We start from the raw sequence: 15,047 nt of genomic DNA, 5'->3' as shown, positions 1-15,047 counted from the left end.
ACCTACACCATTTATCAACGACGTAAGTTCAGTTTTCATAGAGCACAGTCCCTGAGACGACTCAGCTGCTGAGATGAATGACCAAAGAGAAAACCTCTCAGAGCCAAATCTGGTTAAGAACTCAAGAAGACAGCAATTGAAAGGTAAGGGCACTAAAAGCTCTAATTCAGTAACTGGGCAGGAAATGTTCTATGCAGAATTAAATTTTCAAATGCTTCTGAGGATCTTCAAGGGAATGACAAGAACTACCATTGCAAAAATAAAGCACACAGTACAGCACACAGTACAGCTGTTCCAGGCTGTGAACCTGAAGGGCAGAGGTTTGGGGAAAGAGTAGGGAATGATCTCACATATTTTTCATTTGTGAGGCCAGAGCTTAAAACTGGAATATGATATTGTTATTGAAATCTGAGGACTAACTTTACTCAGGCATTGTTGTAATTCATAGTCTTTGCCCAACAACTCGTGGAGCATTATGTTTACTGAAAATTAAATGGCATATGACCAGAAAGATTACAATGGTAGATATGCATTTATGGTCTATGTTTATACCTATGATTCCCAGCACATTTTGGTTGTCTTGTACGTAAATTGTCTAAACTTTGGTCTCCATCCATACACCCTTTCTCAGTGCTTCATTTCTCTCCCCGCAGATTTGCCATTATCTCTAGAGAAGTTCATTGCTGGGATTTTGGGAATCACCTGCCTTGTCTTGACATACATTGTAGCAAGAATGATAAGTTCTCTTCCCTGTAAGTAAATCTTTTGAATGATTATGAGAGATCTTTTCATTTCAATGATCATCAGTGCCTCTAAGTATTTCAAGTGTCATGGAATGGAACTTTCCTTTTCATGTATGCATTTAGACTAAATGTGGAATGCTTATTCTGAATTTCTCAAAAGTATAAATAACAATGATTGTGGAAAATATGCATATATTCATAATTGAGAAACACAGGTTAATTCTTGAGACTGGTTAAACGAAATACTGTAAGAGATGCCAAAGTTTGGCTGTTTAAGCTTTTGAATTGATTTCTCCTCAAATCTTCATGGTATTATTAATTGATCTTGGTAAATCAGTTTTATGCCAGAATATTCTAATCTTAAAAAATACACCACGTTTCAAACAGAAAAACTAAAATGATTACAAGGATTTTTTTTCCTTATAATTTCCTTAATCTTTCCTTGTACATCACTTGTAATTTCCTTAATTAATATTTTTAGGTAGTGGACCACCACACCAGAACAATTCACGCCCAGTTACAAGAACCCAAGAAGGTATGTAATGATTTTTATAGTTCTGATATTAGTACAGTTGATATTTTGTCTCCATCTAGACTGTACAAAATCAAAGTAGAGTTTCAGGGGAGACTTAAATTATAAAATATAGATAATAGATAATAGATGTTAATAAGTAATGATTAGAAGAGAGTATTCCTTCTTAGGCAACAATATGAAGAAATCCTATTTTAAAATCACCATACCCATTGTTACCAATTGCCTCAAATTTCCTCCTGCTATAACAGAAAAGAGAAATCATTTTACAATGCCTAAAAAGTGGTTTGTTCAGTGACTCAAAGGACATGTAGAGATTGGCATTTTGTGTGTTTCCTTTATATGGGTTCATGGATATGTTATATAAACGTGTGTGTGTGTGTGTGTGTGTGTGTCTGCAAGTTGTAAATTTGTGTGTTTTCATATTCAAAGCTGTTTGGATAATATCTCATAATCTTTCTTTAGCTTATCCCTGTGGTCATTGCCCAAAAGAGTGGCTTACATTTTCCAACAATTGCTATTACATTAGCACTGAAAAAAAAACATGGAATGAGAGTTTGACATCCTGTGTTTCTAAGAACTCTAATCTGCTCTACGTAGACGAAGAGGACATGGTAAGATTTTAAACGTTTCCAGCATCTTATTAAAAGCTTATCAGTTGAGGGGTGCCTGGGTAGCCCAGTCCGTTAAGATTCTGCCTTCAGCTCAGGTCTTGATCCCAGGGTTCTGGGATCCAGTCCCACATCAGACTCCTTGCTCAGCAGGGAGGCTGCTTCTCCCTCTGCCTGCTTCTCCCCCACCTTGTGCCCTCTCATTTTCTCTCTCTCTGACAAATAAATAAATAAAATCTTTTTTAAAAAAGCTTATCAGTTAATATTATATCGGTAGAATTCATCCATATTTTTGTACATTTTAAGTCCGTTACTATTCCATAGTTTGACTCTACGATATTTTATTTATATTTTTATACCTTTAATGTACATTTGATATTTTCCACGTCTTGCTTTTCCCTGAAAACCGTGCTTCTATAAAGGTGCTTTTTACCTGAAATAACGTTACTATTTAATTTTACCACACATCAAGGAAACTAAACCTAAGATTGTGCAACTTGATCACAAAGTAGTGAGAACCACATGATTACAAATCAGAGCAGGAAATAGTTTAGAGCCTCTATCAGCCTTGCCCATTTTAAAATTATGAAATATCTCTGCTTATTTTCAGACCTTACATCAATGGAATCATGCAGTGTGCATTTTTATGTGTGTCTCCTTTCAGTCTCATGTGATATTTGTAATCCATCTATACCATCACATTTGGCTATAACTTGTGAATTTTCACTGCTGTCTTATATGAATATGGCCTTTTAAAAGCTGGTCTCAGAAATTTAGTTCCTTTTTAGTATGAAGTATTATGAATAATTATTTTATGAAAAGCCTTTTCTATGTCTTTTTTTAAACTATCAATTAATTAATTAATTAATTAATTAATTTACTTATTTATTCATTTGAGAGAGAGAGTGTGGAAAGGGGCAAAAGGAGAGGGAGAGACAGAGAATCTCAAGCAGAGTCTGTGCTGAGCATGGAGCCCAACACAGGGCTGATCTCACCACCCTGAGCTCGTGACCTGAGCCGAAAACAAGAGTCAGATGCTTAACCAACTGAGCCACCCGGGTGCTCCAGCCTTATATGTCTTTTATTGTAACTACAAATGGTAGTTATAATAATTTATTATACATAACTGCATAGAATATAATATACTATATTTATGGAATATAAATATATTTGTCATAATAAAATACTAATGTATAAATATAACATTATAATTGTATTTAAATAAAATTATAGCACATTTTCTTCTAAGCATTAATATGAAATTGCATGGTCATAGATATGTTAAATTATCCCTACACTTCTCTAGTGTATTGTATAAATATACATTGTACAAAGTAGTCCCTTGATCCAAAACTCAATAGTCTCTGAAAAATTAATACAACAATTTCTGATCATTATATAGTATCATTTTTCTGGCCTGTGAATCATTAAGCTATTCTCTTCAGTAAGAATGAGAAGTACTTGAGTATGTCTCCTGCCCATTTCTCCTAGATGGTGTCCTCTTTCCCCTCTCTAGTCCTTGCCATATTTTTCTTAAAGATTTTATTTATTTATTTGAGAGAGAGATAGCAAGAGAGAGCACGAACGGGGAGGAGAGGGAGAAGCAGGCTCACCGTGGAGCAGGGAGCCTGATGCAGGGCTCCACCCCAGGACCCCAGGATCATGACTTGATCCAAAGGCTGAGGGCTTCAGAGGGGAGGAGGTTGGGGGACTGGGACAGGCAGGTGATGGGTAGTAAGGAGGGCACATATTGCATGGTGCACTGGGTGTTATACACAAGTAATGAATCATGGAACCTCACATCAGAAACTAGGGATGTACTGTATGGTGACTAACATAACATAATAAAAAATTATTATAAAGAAAAAAAAAAGGCAGATGCTTAACCCACTGAGCCATGCACCCGCCCAATCCTTGTCATATCTTAGACATGAGCGCTTTTTTGAGTTTATGAGATGGAAATAGTTGTGACTTGCATTTTTACTCCCCTACTGGAGTCCTTTAATGATCAGAATTTAATGTTATCATGGTCCAATTTATCATTTTGGGTGTTAGTGATTGATTATTTTGGACCTATTTCAGGGGTTAGTCAAAGTTCATGAATATAATTTTTATAGTACTTCCTGTATTTACCTTTTTGTTTATTTTTAACTTTATTTATTTATTTATTTTTAAAGATTTTATTTATTTTTTTATTTTTAAAGATTTTATTTACTTATTTGACAGAGAGAGAGAACGCAAGCAGGGGGAGCAGCAGAGGGAGAGGGAGAAGCAGGCTCCCTGCTGAGCAAGGAGCCTGAAGCTGCACTTGATCCCAGCATCCCTATTTTTTAACTTTTAACTAGGGTCTTGATCCAGTTGGAATTTATTTTTTGTGATGCTGTATCTGGGATGCTGTGAGATAAAAGTGAAGGTTATACTTTTCTACATCATGACCTAATTGATGGAGCACAATTTATAGCAAAGTAGATCTTTTCTTCATAAATAACTTTATACAGATAACGTTATATATATGGCCATATATGTTCTAATCTGCTTTATGTAAATAGCATAGATATTACACATCTTATATAGATAATTATATACAGTCTATCATAACCCACAGCACTTTCAGTAAAATATAGAGCCTTACCTTCCTTTACGTCCCTTTACAATGTCCCATTTCTACTATAATTGTCTTAAATATTTTTCTCCCTACACTGAGAATCACATGGTTGTTATAATTTGGCTTCAACTGATGATTTTGCTTCAAATATCAAACAGTTTAGACAACACAAGAGGTGAAGGAAAGTCCATTAGACCTATGATAGTTTTATTCTTTCTTTTGTTGCTTCTTTCTTCCTGATGATCCGTGATTCCTTCTTTTACCGTTTAATTTCTGTTTAGATAATTCCCTTTAGCAGCTCTTTCAGAGTGGGTCTGGTGGTGACACATTTTCAGTTTTCCTTTATCGAAGCATGTCGATTTCCCCTACATTCCTGAGTGATAATTTTGCTGGGTAGTCAATGGTTTTTGATTGGGATAATGCGCTTAGTATCTAAAACATTTCTGTTTTCCTAACATGCCTTTTTCTCGTTATATTGACTGGAGAGAAAAAAACAGTTTTGGGACTTTTGTCTGTCCCCGTTGGTGTGGGACAGTCTGGGACATGTGAGGGAAAGAGAAATTCCAGGGAACCCACCCCCATCTCATTCCTCGGGTCTGGAGTGCCCAGTTCTGTCAGCTTTCTTGTCACCTGTTTGAATCTTCTTATGTTGTCTTGTACATACTAATACCCAGGGGGTTTTGCTGTATTTGCTGGGAGGAATAGGGAAAAGTTTATCTTCTCTATCTTTCCAGGACTGGAAGTCTGATTTGTAGTGGTTTCAGTTTGAATGTTTCTAAGACTGACAGTGTCGAGTATCCTTTCTTGTACTCATTTGCCATCCATATTTTTGATGAAGTTAACTGTTTGCTTATATTTATATATTTGTTATTGTATTTTGAGAATTCTTTATGTGTCCTGGCAGCAAGTCTTTTATTACATGTATGTTTTATAAGTCTTTCTTCTGAAGTCTATGATTTATCTTTCCTTTCTCTTCAAAGAGTAGAAATCATCCCAATGAGCTACACTTCATCATTTTGTTCATTATGGATCATATTTTTGGTGTTCTACATAAGAACTCTCTGCCCCACTTTAAGTGATTTTTTTGTCTAATATACCTCCTTGAAATGTTATAGTTCACATTTATGTATGGCAATGTTGAGCATTTTATATAGTATAAAGTATATAAATATTAATATTATTTGATACTGAATTGTTTCTATCACATTTGGCTTTTTTTCTTTTCTTTTTCACGTTTTCTTTTACATTCTAGTTAGTTAACACTCAGTACAATATCAGTTTCAGGTGTAGAATTTAGTGATTCATCCCTTACATTCAACGCCCAGTGCTCATCCTCAACATTTGTTGAGAAGATTTAACTTCCTCCAATGACTGACTTTCCATCCTTGTTGAAACTCTCCATTCCATATATATGTGGGTATAAATTTTGGACTCTCTAATCTGTTTCTTTAATATCCTTATGTATTTTATGTCAATTTCATACTTTTAAAACAATCTTTTTTGTAAACAGTACATCCATACTAGCTCTTTTTCAGAGTTACCATACTTATTCTATATCTTTGCCTGGCTGTTTCCTATTTATTTTTATCTTTCTAAAGATTTTTTTTTAAATTAAGAATGGATATTTGTGTTATCTGCATCAGAGAAATCAGAGAAATTCTCTGCATCAGAGAAATCACATCATTTGATCTTCTTTACTCTGGCAAGGTGATGGATTAAGATTCTGGAATTTCAAATGTAAATCCAATGTGGTATTGCTTCAGTGAGTCATGGTCCTTTATTTTTAAATATTGTCCAAATCTCGGCACTGGAGGAGATAATGCTAAGTGAAATAAGTCAAGCAGAGAAAGACAACTATCATATGATTTCTCTCATCTATGGAACATAAGAACTAGGATGATCGGTAGGGGAAGAAAGGGATAAAGAAAGGGGGGTAATCAGAAGGGGGAATGAAGCATGAGAGACTATGGACTCTGGGAAACAAACTGAGGGCTTCAGAGGGGAGGGGGGTGGGGGAATGGGATAGACCGGAAATGGGTAGTAAGGAGGGCACGTATTGCATGGTGCACTGGGTGCTATACACAAGTAATGAATCATCGAGCTTCACATCGGAAACGGGGATGTACTGTATGGTGACTACCATAATATAATAAAAAATCATTAAAAAAATAAATAAATAGATTTGGACAATATTTATTTATTTATTTTTGTTTGTTTGTTTTTAATGATTTTTTATTATATTATGTTAGTCACCATACAGTACATCCCCGTTTCCGATGTGAAGCTCGATGATTCATTACTTGTGTATAGCACCCAGTGCACCATGCAATACGTGCCCTCCTTACTACCCATCACCGGTCTATCCCATTCCCCCACCCCCCTCCCCTCTGAAGCCCTCAGTTTGTTTCCCAGAGTCCATAGTCTCTCATGCTTCATTCCCCCTTCTGATTACCCCCCTTTCTTTATCCCTTTCTTCCCCTACCGATCATCCTAGTTCTTATGTTCCATAGATGAGAGAAATCATATGATAGTTGTCTTTCTCTGCTTGACTTATTTCACTTAGCATTATCTCCTCCAGTGCCGTCCATGTTGTAGCAAATGTTGAGAACTCGTTCTTTCTGATAGCTGAGTAATATTCCATTGTATATATGGACCACAACTTCTTAATCCAGTCATCTGTTGAAGGGCATCTCGGCTCCTTCCACAATTTAGCTATTGTGGACATTGCCGCTATGAACATTGGGGTGCATATGGCCCTTCTCTTCACTACGTCTGTATCTTTGGGGTAAATACCCAGTAGTGCAATGGCTGGATCATAGGGTAGCTCAATTTTTAACTTTTTAAGGGACCTCCACACTGTTTTCCAGAGTGGCTGTACCAACTTGCATTCCCACCAACAATGTAGGAGGGATCCCCTTTCTCCACATCCTCTCCAACAATTGTTGTTTCTTGCCTTGTCTATTTTTGCCATTCTAACTGGTGTAAGGTGGTATCTCAGTGTGGTTTTGATTTGAATTTCCTTGATGGCTAATGATTTTGAACATTTTTTCATGTGTCTGTTAGCCATGTCCAAATCTATTTATGATTGCCACTGACATGTAATTTCCTTTATTTTAAATATTCCCATCAAAATGCATAGAACACATTTTATTAGACTCTTTTTTCTACCCTCAAGTGTTTCTTTTGTTTTTAAAGATTTATTTATTTGAGAGAGAGCAAAGGGGGTAGTGGAGGAAGAGAGGGAGAGGGAGACAAGCAGACTCCCCACTTAGCAGCGAGCCCAATGTGAGTCTAGATACCAGGACCTTGAGTCATGACCAAGCCAAAAACAAGAGCTGGACACAACCAACTGAACTACTCAGGTGCCCCTTTTTTGTTTTTAATTGGCATTACATTTTTCTTTAATAATACACATCTAGATATTTTCTAATAGAATATGAAAAGTTTTCCAAATTGTACATCAAATTGTAAGTTGTAAGACATTTCTGATATTTTTATTTCTCTTTGTTTTTGTTTTCACAAGTTGTATTTGGTAGGATTTTTTCAAATTTGTGTCTAGCTTTAAATATGTTTGCATATTTTTATAATATTCTCTTATGATAATTTTGTTGTGGTATAATGTACATACAGATGAATGCACATGGGATACATGCCAACTGATGGCTAAATTTTCAAGTGTCGCCATCGCATGGAATGAGAAAAAGAATTTTACCAGCACTGCAAAATGCCCCTTTCATGTTCTTATCTGCATTTAATAAAACATTTATATAAATGGAATCATACAATATGCTTACTTTAGTTTTGGAATTTTCATGGGAACTTAAACTTGTGCAATTCATCCATATAGTTGCATGAAGTTTTCAATTGTCCAAACTCACTTCTGTTCTAGTGTCTGACTCTACTGTAATGTATTCATCCATCCTACTGCTGATGAGTTATTCTCCTATACGTAGTTCCGAATCAGCTTTCAGCTAAATATATGTTTAACATTTCTTCGTTCTCTAACTTTAAAAGGCTTTTCTCTGTACAACGTCTTGAAAAAGAAGCTACTCAGATCATGCATTTTATAACACTCCTCCTTTTGAGTAGAAGTGACAAAGCTGCAAACTGTGTCTAAACACTATTTTAGTAACCCCTGAAAGTTTTGATACATTTTCAGTTGATTATTATCCAGTACAAGATAATTTCAACTGTAAATTTTTCAGAAGTGTATGACCTTCCACATGTTTGGAAATTTCCAAAATTTCTTTCTGTTGTTGCTTCTAATTTATTCTTTTCTCTTCAGAGAATGTGCTTTGAATAGCTCCATCCTTTAAATGTTCGATCCCTTTTTATGGCCTAGAAGAATACTTTCTTTTTTTTTTTTTTTTAAGATTTTTATTTATTTATTCGACAGAGATAGAGACAGCCAGCGAGAGAGAGAACACAAGCAGGGGGAGTGGGAGAGGAAGAAGCAGGCTCATAGCAGAGGAGCCTGATGTGGGGCTCGATCCCATAACGCCGGGATCACGCCCTGAGCCGAAGGCAGACGCTTAACCGCTAGGTGAATAATATATGTTTATAACTGCTTTATCTTCCTCTTATATTGACAGCCTTAACAGGTTTAAATGTTTCTTTTAGTTTCTAACAACATTCTTGTTTTAACAGCTACTTTTCTGATATTACATTAGCCATTTCTGCTCACTTATGGGGTTACCGGTTGTAGGGTACATCTTTTGCTATCCTTTTACGTTCACTTATTTCTGCATTGAATCTAAGGTGTGTCTGTAACAGAGAGCATATGGTTGGCTCTCACTTTTTTATTCAGGATGGCAATTTCTATCTTCTATTTTTTTGATTCACATGAATGTCATTATTGAGATAGTTGGATTTAGGTCTGTCATTTTCCTATTTACTCTATTTTAATGTCTTATTTTTCCTTCCACCTTACCTGACATCATTTCTATTAAACATATGTTATTGTAATGTGTCATTTTAATACCTCTATTTATTTCTTGGCTATATTCTCAAGTTATTTTCTTATTAGCAGCTGTAGGTATTACAAATATATCCTTTTTTACTGAGGTGTAATTGACATATAACTTTGTATAAATTTAAGGCATACAATGTGTTCATTTGATACATTCATGTCTCTTTTTTTGAGCTTAAAGAATTCTATTTAGCACTTCTATGGGGCAGGTCTAAGTTAAAATTTCTTCTGACACGTGGCATTAACACACCAGCACTGGGGCCATGCCGCTGCTCTCCTCTGACTGCTGTTTGGGGCAAGTTGAAACTTAGACACATCATCTCCTGGGATGTTGGGAGAGTCTTTATATCTTCCTCATTTTTGAATGACAGCTTTGATGAGCGAGGTGTTCTTGGGTTGTCAGTTGATTTCCCTTTGATCACTTTAAAAATATCATCCCACTCTTTCCTGTCTCATCCATGAGGATGAGGGGATCCTTTTTGGTGTCTGGTACGGCATGCTGACCTCAAAGCCCTCGGAGCAGTATCGGAGCTGTCATGCAGGATCAGGCACAGATGGAGCCACCATAGCGACTGTGCGTTGGAGCACAGGTTCCCTTGCTGTGGCTGTGGCACTGGGGTCTGGGGTGGAGACACGTGCACATATTCTCTGGAAACTATACTTGGGTCTCAGGGGACTCACCATGGGACTCTGGCAGGCTGGAGGCATGTACCAGTGATATGGGCTTGAGAGGACAAGGTTCAATGGGGGCTTAGCCCAGGGGGACAGGGTATGGTATCAGCATAGTCTGAGGACAGTAAGTCAACATTTCAACTCTGTCCTAAGTAGCAGTCACAAGATAGCGGCAGCATGATCCAGTGGAGGTTTGTTCAAGCCATGTGTCAGGACCCGGGGAGCTGAGCATAGAGCTCCAGCAGATCAGCCCCCGTAACAGTTCAAGCTGTGACCTGGGAGCTGAAAGTGTGTTTTGGGGCTGCTGCATTACAGTACCAGCCATGAGGACTCAGAGCCCTGCTATGGGACCTAGGAGATGGGGCTCAAGGCAGTTGTAGCTTGGCCCTAGCAATGATGGGTCAGAGCCTTGAGCTGCCATAGATGGAGGAAAAGGTTGAGGCAGCAGCAACCTGGTGTTAGCAATGGCAGTTCAGAGTCCAGGCCTGAGATGGGTTCGTGTTCAGAGCAGCAGGAGCACCCTTTACAATGGAGACCCAGAGTCATGACATGGATCCCAGTGGGAGGGGCGCAAGGAAGCAGCAGCATGCACTACTAGTGGCAACCAAATATGTGTTATGACCTGGGTGCAGGGCTCAGGACAGAAGCTACCCAGGTAATGCTCATACAGAGCCCCAACCTGGGACCAGGGGTGGGCAAAAATAAAGGCAGCTCTATTCTTGTATATGGTGAGGTGCAATGGTGCCCAATCCCTAAGAGCAGCAACTGAGGCCCCTGAAGGCCAGTCTCCCCACAGCAACAGCTCCAGCCTCTGGGAGTAGATGCCGGGGGTGGGGGCACTCCGTGCTGCTCCATCACCTGGGGTCAGCACTGATGGGTCAACTCTGTGGCAAAAGCTACAGATGTCCACAAAGGTAAAGCTTGCTGGGTTCTCCTGTTCCTCTTCTCTCCATGTGGTGACTCCCTCTGAGTGGAATCCTCCAGGAGCAAAGCAGCTCTCACCTGGAGGTTTGGGTCATGCAGGTAAAATGCTTTCTTTACTTTCTATGCCACAGTCCTGGATTTTTGAGCTCAACTTTTTTTGGTTTTGATATTTCTTTGTTATCCAGAGCATTCTCTGAGCCATGTTTGTTTTGAGGTTGTTTAGTTATTGTTCTTATTGTTTTTTGTGGGGCTGATGACGATTGGAACCCCCTAGCCCTCCGTCTTGCTGATGGCACTCTTCACACATATATAATTAACTGGCCACTATCTACTTCCAATTAATTCGGACCAAATTCTGATAAAATATACTAAGCGCTAACATAGCTCTTTTCCTACCCCTATTACAGGTATTCCTCAACTTTTCAAAAATTTGCTTTATGTCACTTTGCTTTTATGAAATGCCTACATTATTCCCAGTTTTTGATGAACCACAGAAACCTGATGGGGATTCTTGCTTTTATGAGAAAAAGGTTGAAAAGCCAATATCGAGTTCAGAAAAGCCTAAGAGGGATTACTTTTTGGGTAGGAGAATGCTCAACAACTTTTCCGTATGAAGTAGTGGTAATTGCTTCTTCAATTTACATCATTTCAGCTCAGGAAAAGTTTCATAGGAGCACTCTGCTTTCAGAGAGAGCAGGGAACCTGTCCTTCTAACCACGTCGTACTGAGGCCAGCTGACTCTGGTTTCTGAACACAAGTTATGCATGTCTTTTCCTACACCGTGGTCATGATTTCACATTGGTAATGCAAAATGAAGCATTCCTGGCTAATCGGCACCACAGAAATTAATTTTTTTTAAAAAGTGTTTTCTTCCCCCCCACGTGCTTGTATACCAGCACGAGTTTGCATCCATATGTGGTGTAGGTCCAACCGTATGGCACTATAATGGTGGCTTTAAATAATCTTTTCTCCAAAAGCAATTCTGAGAGGAAAATACACACACAGATTTAAAATTTGCCGACATATTTACCATCTCTGCTATTCTTTATTCATTCCAGTAGATTTTGTTAGAATCTAGCATCATCTACTTTTAGCTTGAAGAATATTTTTGGAGGGCAGGTCTACGAAGAAGAAATTCTCTTAGGTTTTGTGTGTGTCATGGGGTCCTCATGCACCTTCTTTTTTGACAGACTGTTTTGCTGAATTTATAATTTTTGCCTGATAAGACTTTTTGTTTTATTTTGCTTTGTTTTAGATTTCTTTTGTGTGGGGAGTAGGCAGGGTTTTCTGGGGGTTTTTTTTTTGTTGTTTTTTGGGTCTTTTTGTTTTTTTTTCTTCCAGTACTTTCAGTTCTGATTTTGACCCTCCCTATCTTTCACTTTTCATTGTTTCTGGTGAGAATTCATCTATTAACCATATTGTTATTTTCCTAACTGTAATGACTAGTTTTTCTCTCACTGCTGTCAAGATCACCTCCTTTTGTTTCTTTGCCTTTTGTTTCGTTTTTTTAAGTTCTGGCAACCAAACCACATAACATAAAATTTATCCCATTACCTACGTTAAAAACATAGACTATTTTCTTTTTTTTTTTTTTTAAGATTTTATTTATTTATTCGACAGAGATAGAGACAGCCAGCGAGAGAGGGAACACAAGCAGGGGGAGTGGGAGAGGAAGAAGCAGGCTCATAGCGGAGGAGCCTGATGTGGGGCTCGATCCCATAACGCCAGGATCACGCCCTGAGCCGAAGGCAGACGCTTAACCGCTGTGCCACCCAGGCGCCCCAAAACATAGACTATTTTCTTAAAGCAGTTTTAGGTTTACAACAAAACTCAGACAAGGCACAGAGATTTCCTGTATTTCCCTATTGTCTATATCTATGCGTGTGTAACGCATAGACTCTCTCACTCCCAATATCCCTCAGCGGAGTGATTCATTTGCTACAATTGATGTTTATCTATATAGGTTTCTATATTGACATATCTTTATCACCCAAAGACAATAGTGTACTTTAAGGTTTACTCTTAATATTGTGCATTTTATGAGTTTGGAGAAACCCGTAATGACATGTATCAACCATTATGGAGTTATACAGAATAGTTTCACTGCCTTAAAAATCCTCTGTACCCGACCTATCCATCCTTCCTTCCCTGCTAAACTATTCAACCTCTGATCTTTTCACTGTCTCTATATTTTTGTTTTTTCCAGACTGTCATACAGTGGGAATCATCCACTATCTCACATCTTACATCACATTTAACTAAATCATGTATCTTCTCCAACTTTAAACGTAACAGATTAGACTGCTCAGTATATTTACATTGTTGCCCAGCTGATCTCTAGAAATTTTTCACCTTGTAAAACTGGGACTCTCTCCTCATTGAACAATAATTCCCCTCCTCCACGTTCCCCTTAACCCTTAGTAATCACCATTCTACTTCTGTATCTATCAGTTTCACTATTTTAGATACTTCATATAAATGGGATCATACACTTGTGCGCGCACACGTGTGTGTGTGTGTGTGTGTGTGTGTGTGTATGTATTTGTATGTGTGTGTGTGACTGGCTTATTTCTATTCGCATAATGTCCTGGAGTTTCATCCATGTTGTAGCATGTCATAGGCTTTCCTTCCTTTTCAAGGCTAAATAATATTGTTAATGCATACTGTTTTCTTGATCCATTCATCCATCAGTGGACATGCGGGCTGCTTCTACCACTTGACTCCTGTAAATAATGCTGCAGTGCGCATGGGTGGACAGTTATCTCTTTGAAATCTTGCTTTCAATTTTTTAATGTATTTTCCTACATGTGGAATTGCTAATTCATATGGTAATTCTATTCTTAATTTCTTGAAGAATTTCATGCTGTTTTTCATAATGGCTGACCAATTAACATTCCCAATGGCAGTGTACAAGGGTCCTCTTTTTCCATGTCCTCACCGACATATTTTTTTAATAATATTTTTTATTATGTTATGTTAGTCACCATACAGTACATCCCTAGTTTTTGATGTAAAGTTCCATGATTCATTACTTGAGTATAACACCCAGTGCACCATGCAATACATGACCTCCTTACTACTCATCACCAGCCTATCCCATTCCCCCACCCTCCTCCTCTCTGAAGCCGTCAGTTTGTTTCTCAGAGTCCATAGTCTGTCATGGTTCATTCCCCCTTCTGTTTACCTCCCACTTTCTTCTTCCCTTTCTTCTCCTACCGATCTTCCTAGTTCTTATGTTCCATAAATGAGTGAAACCATATGATAATTGTCTTTCTCTGCCTGACTTATTTCGCTTAGCATTATCTCCTCCAGTCCCGTCCATGTTGCAGCAAATGTTGAGAAATCGTTCTTTTTGATGGCTGAATAATATTCCATTGTATATATGGACCATTTTTTTTTATAATATCCATTCTAAGGAGTATGTAATATCTCATTGAGGTTATGATTTGCCTTTCTCTGATCATTAGTGATACTGAGCATCTTTTCATATGGTTTTGACCACTGATATATTTTCTTTGGAAAAATATCTACTTAATTCCTTTGCCCATTTTTAATTGGGTTATTTGTTTTTTGCTGTTGTTACTGACTTGTAGGATTCCTTATATATTTAGGATATGAGTCCCTTGTTTGATACATGATTTGCAAGTGGTTTTTTTTTCCCACTCTGTCTAGTCATTCTGTTGACCTATCCCTTTCATGCACAAAAATGTTCTGGTTTGATGCAGCCCATTTGTCTACAATGGACTGTTCCTTTGTGCTCTGTGCTTTTGGTGTCATATCCAAGAAATCATTGCCAAATATCACATTGTCTACTTTTCTCCCCATGTTTTCTTCAAGGAATTTTATAGTTTTCCATCTTATGTTTAGGTCTTTAGAGCATATTTTGAGTTAACTTTAGTATATGGTGTCAATGTAAGCATCCAACTTCATTTCTTGCATGTAGATAGTCAGTTTCCTACCACCATTTGTAAAAGATACTGTCCTTTCCCTA

At 37.8% G+C, this 15,047-nt stretch overlaps 1 protein-coding gene across 2 annotated transcripts in view; it reads left to right on the top strand.

Annotated features, from left to right (window-relative positions):
* The window catches only part of LOC103669128 (NKG2-A/NKG2-B type II integral membrane protein), a 20,979-nt gene continuing 5,932 nt past the window's right edge, over window positions 1–15,047 (top strand). For both annotated transcript variants that reach the window (XM_008697443.2, XM_008697442.2), the window contains exons 1-4: window positions 1–143; window positions 654–752; window positions 1,225–1,278; window positions 1,741–1,889. In XM_008697443.2, coding sequence (XP_008695665.1) covers window positions 74–143; window positions 654–752; window positions 1,225–1,278; window positions 1,741–1,889 — 372 coding nt within the window. In that variant the 5' untranslated portion in view covers window positions 1–73. The remainder of the gene's footprint in view (window positions 144–653; window positions 753–1,224; window positions 1,279–1,740; window positions 1,890–15,047) is intronic.

This window comes from Ursus maritimus, unplaced genomic scaffold (assembly GCF_017311325.1).
Source record: "Ursus maritimus isolate PB19 unplaced genomic scaffold, ASM1731132v1 scaffold_26, whole genome shotgun sequence".
NCBI lineage: Eukaryota > Metazoa > Chordata > Mammalia > Carnivora > Ursidae > Ursus > Ursus maritimus.
The sequence above is the reverse complement of the archived record's forward strand: the minus strand, read 5'-3'. Positions and strand labels throughout refer to the sequence as shown.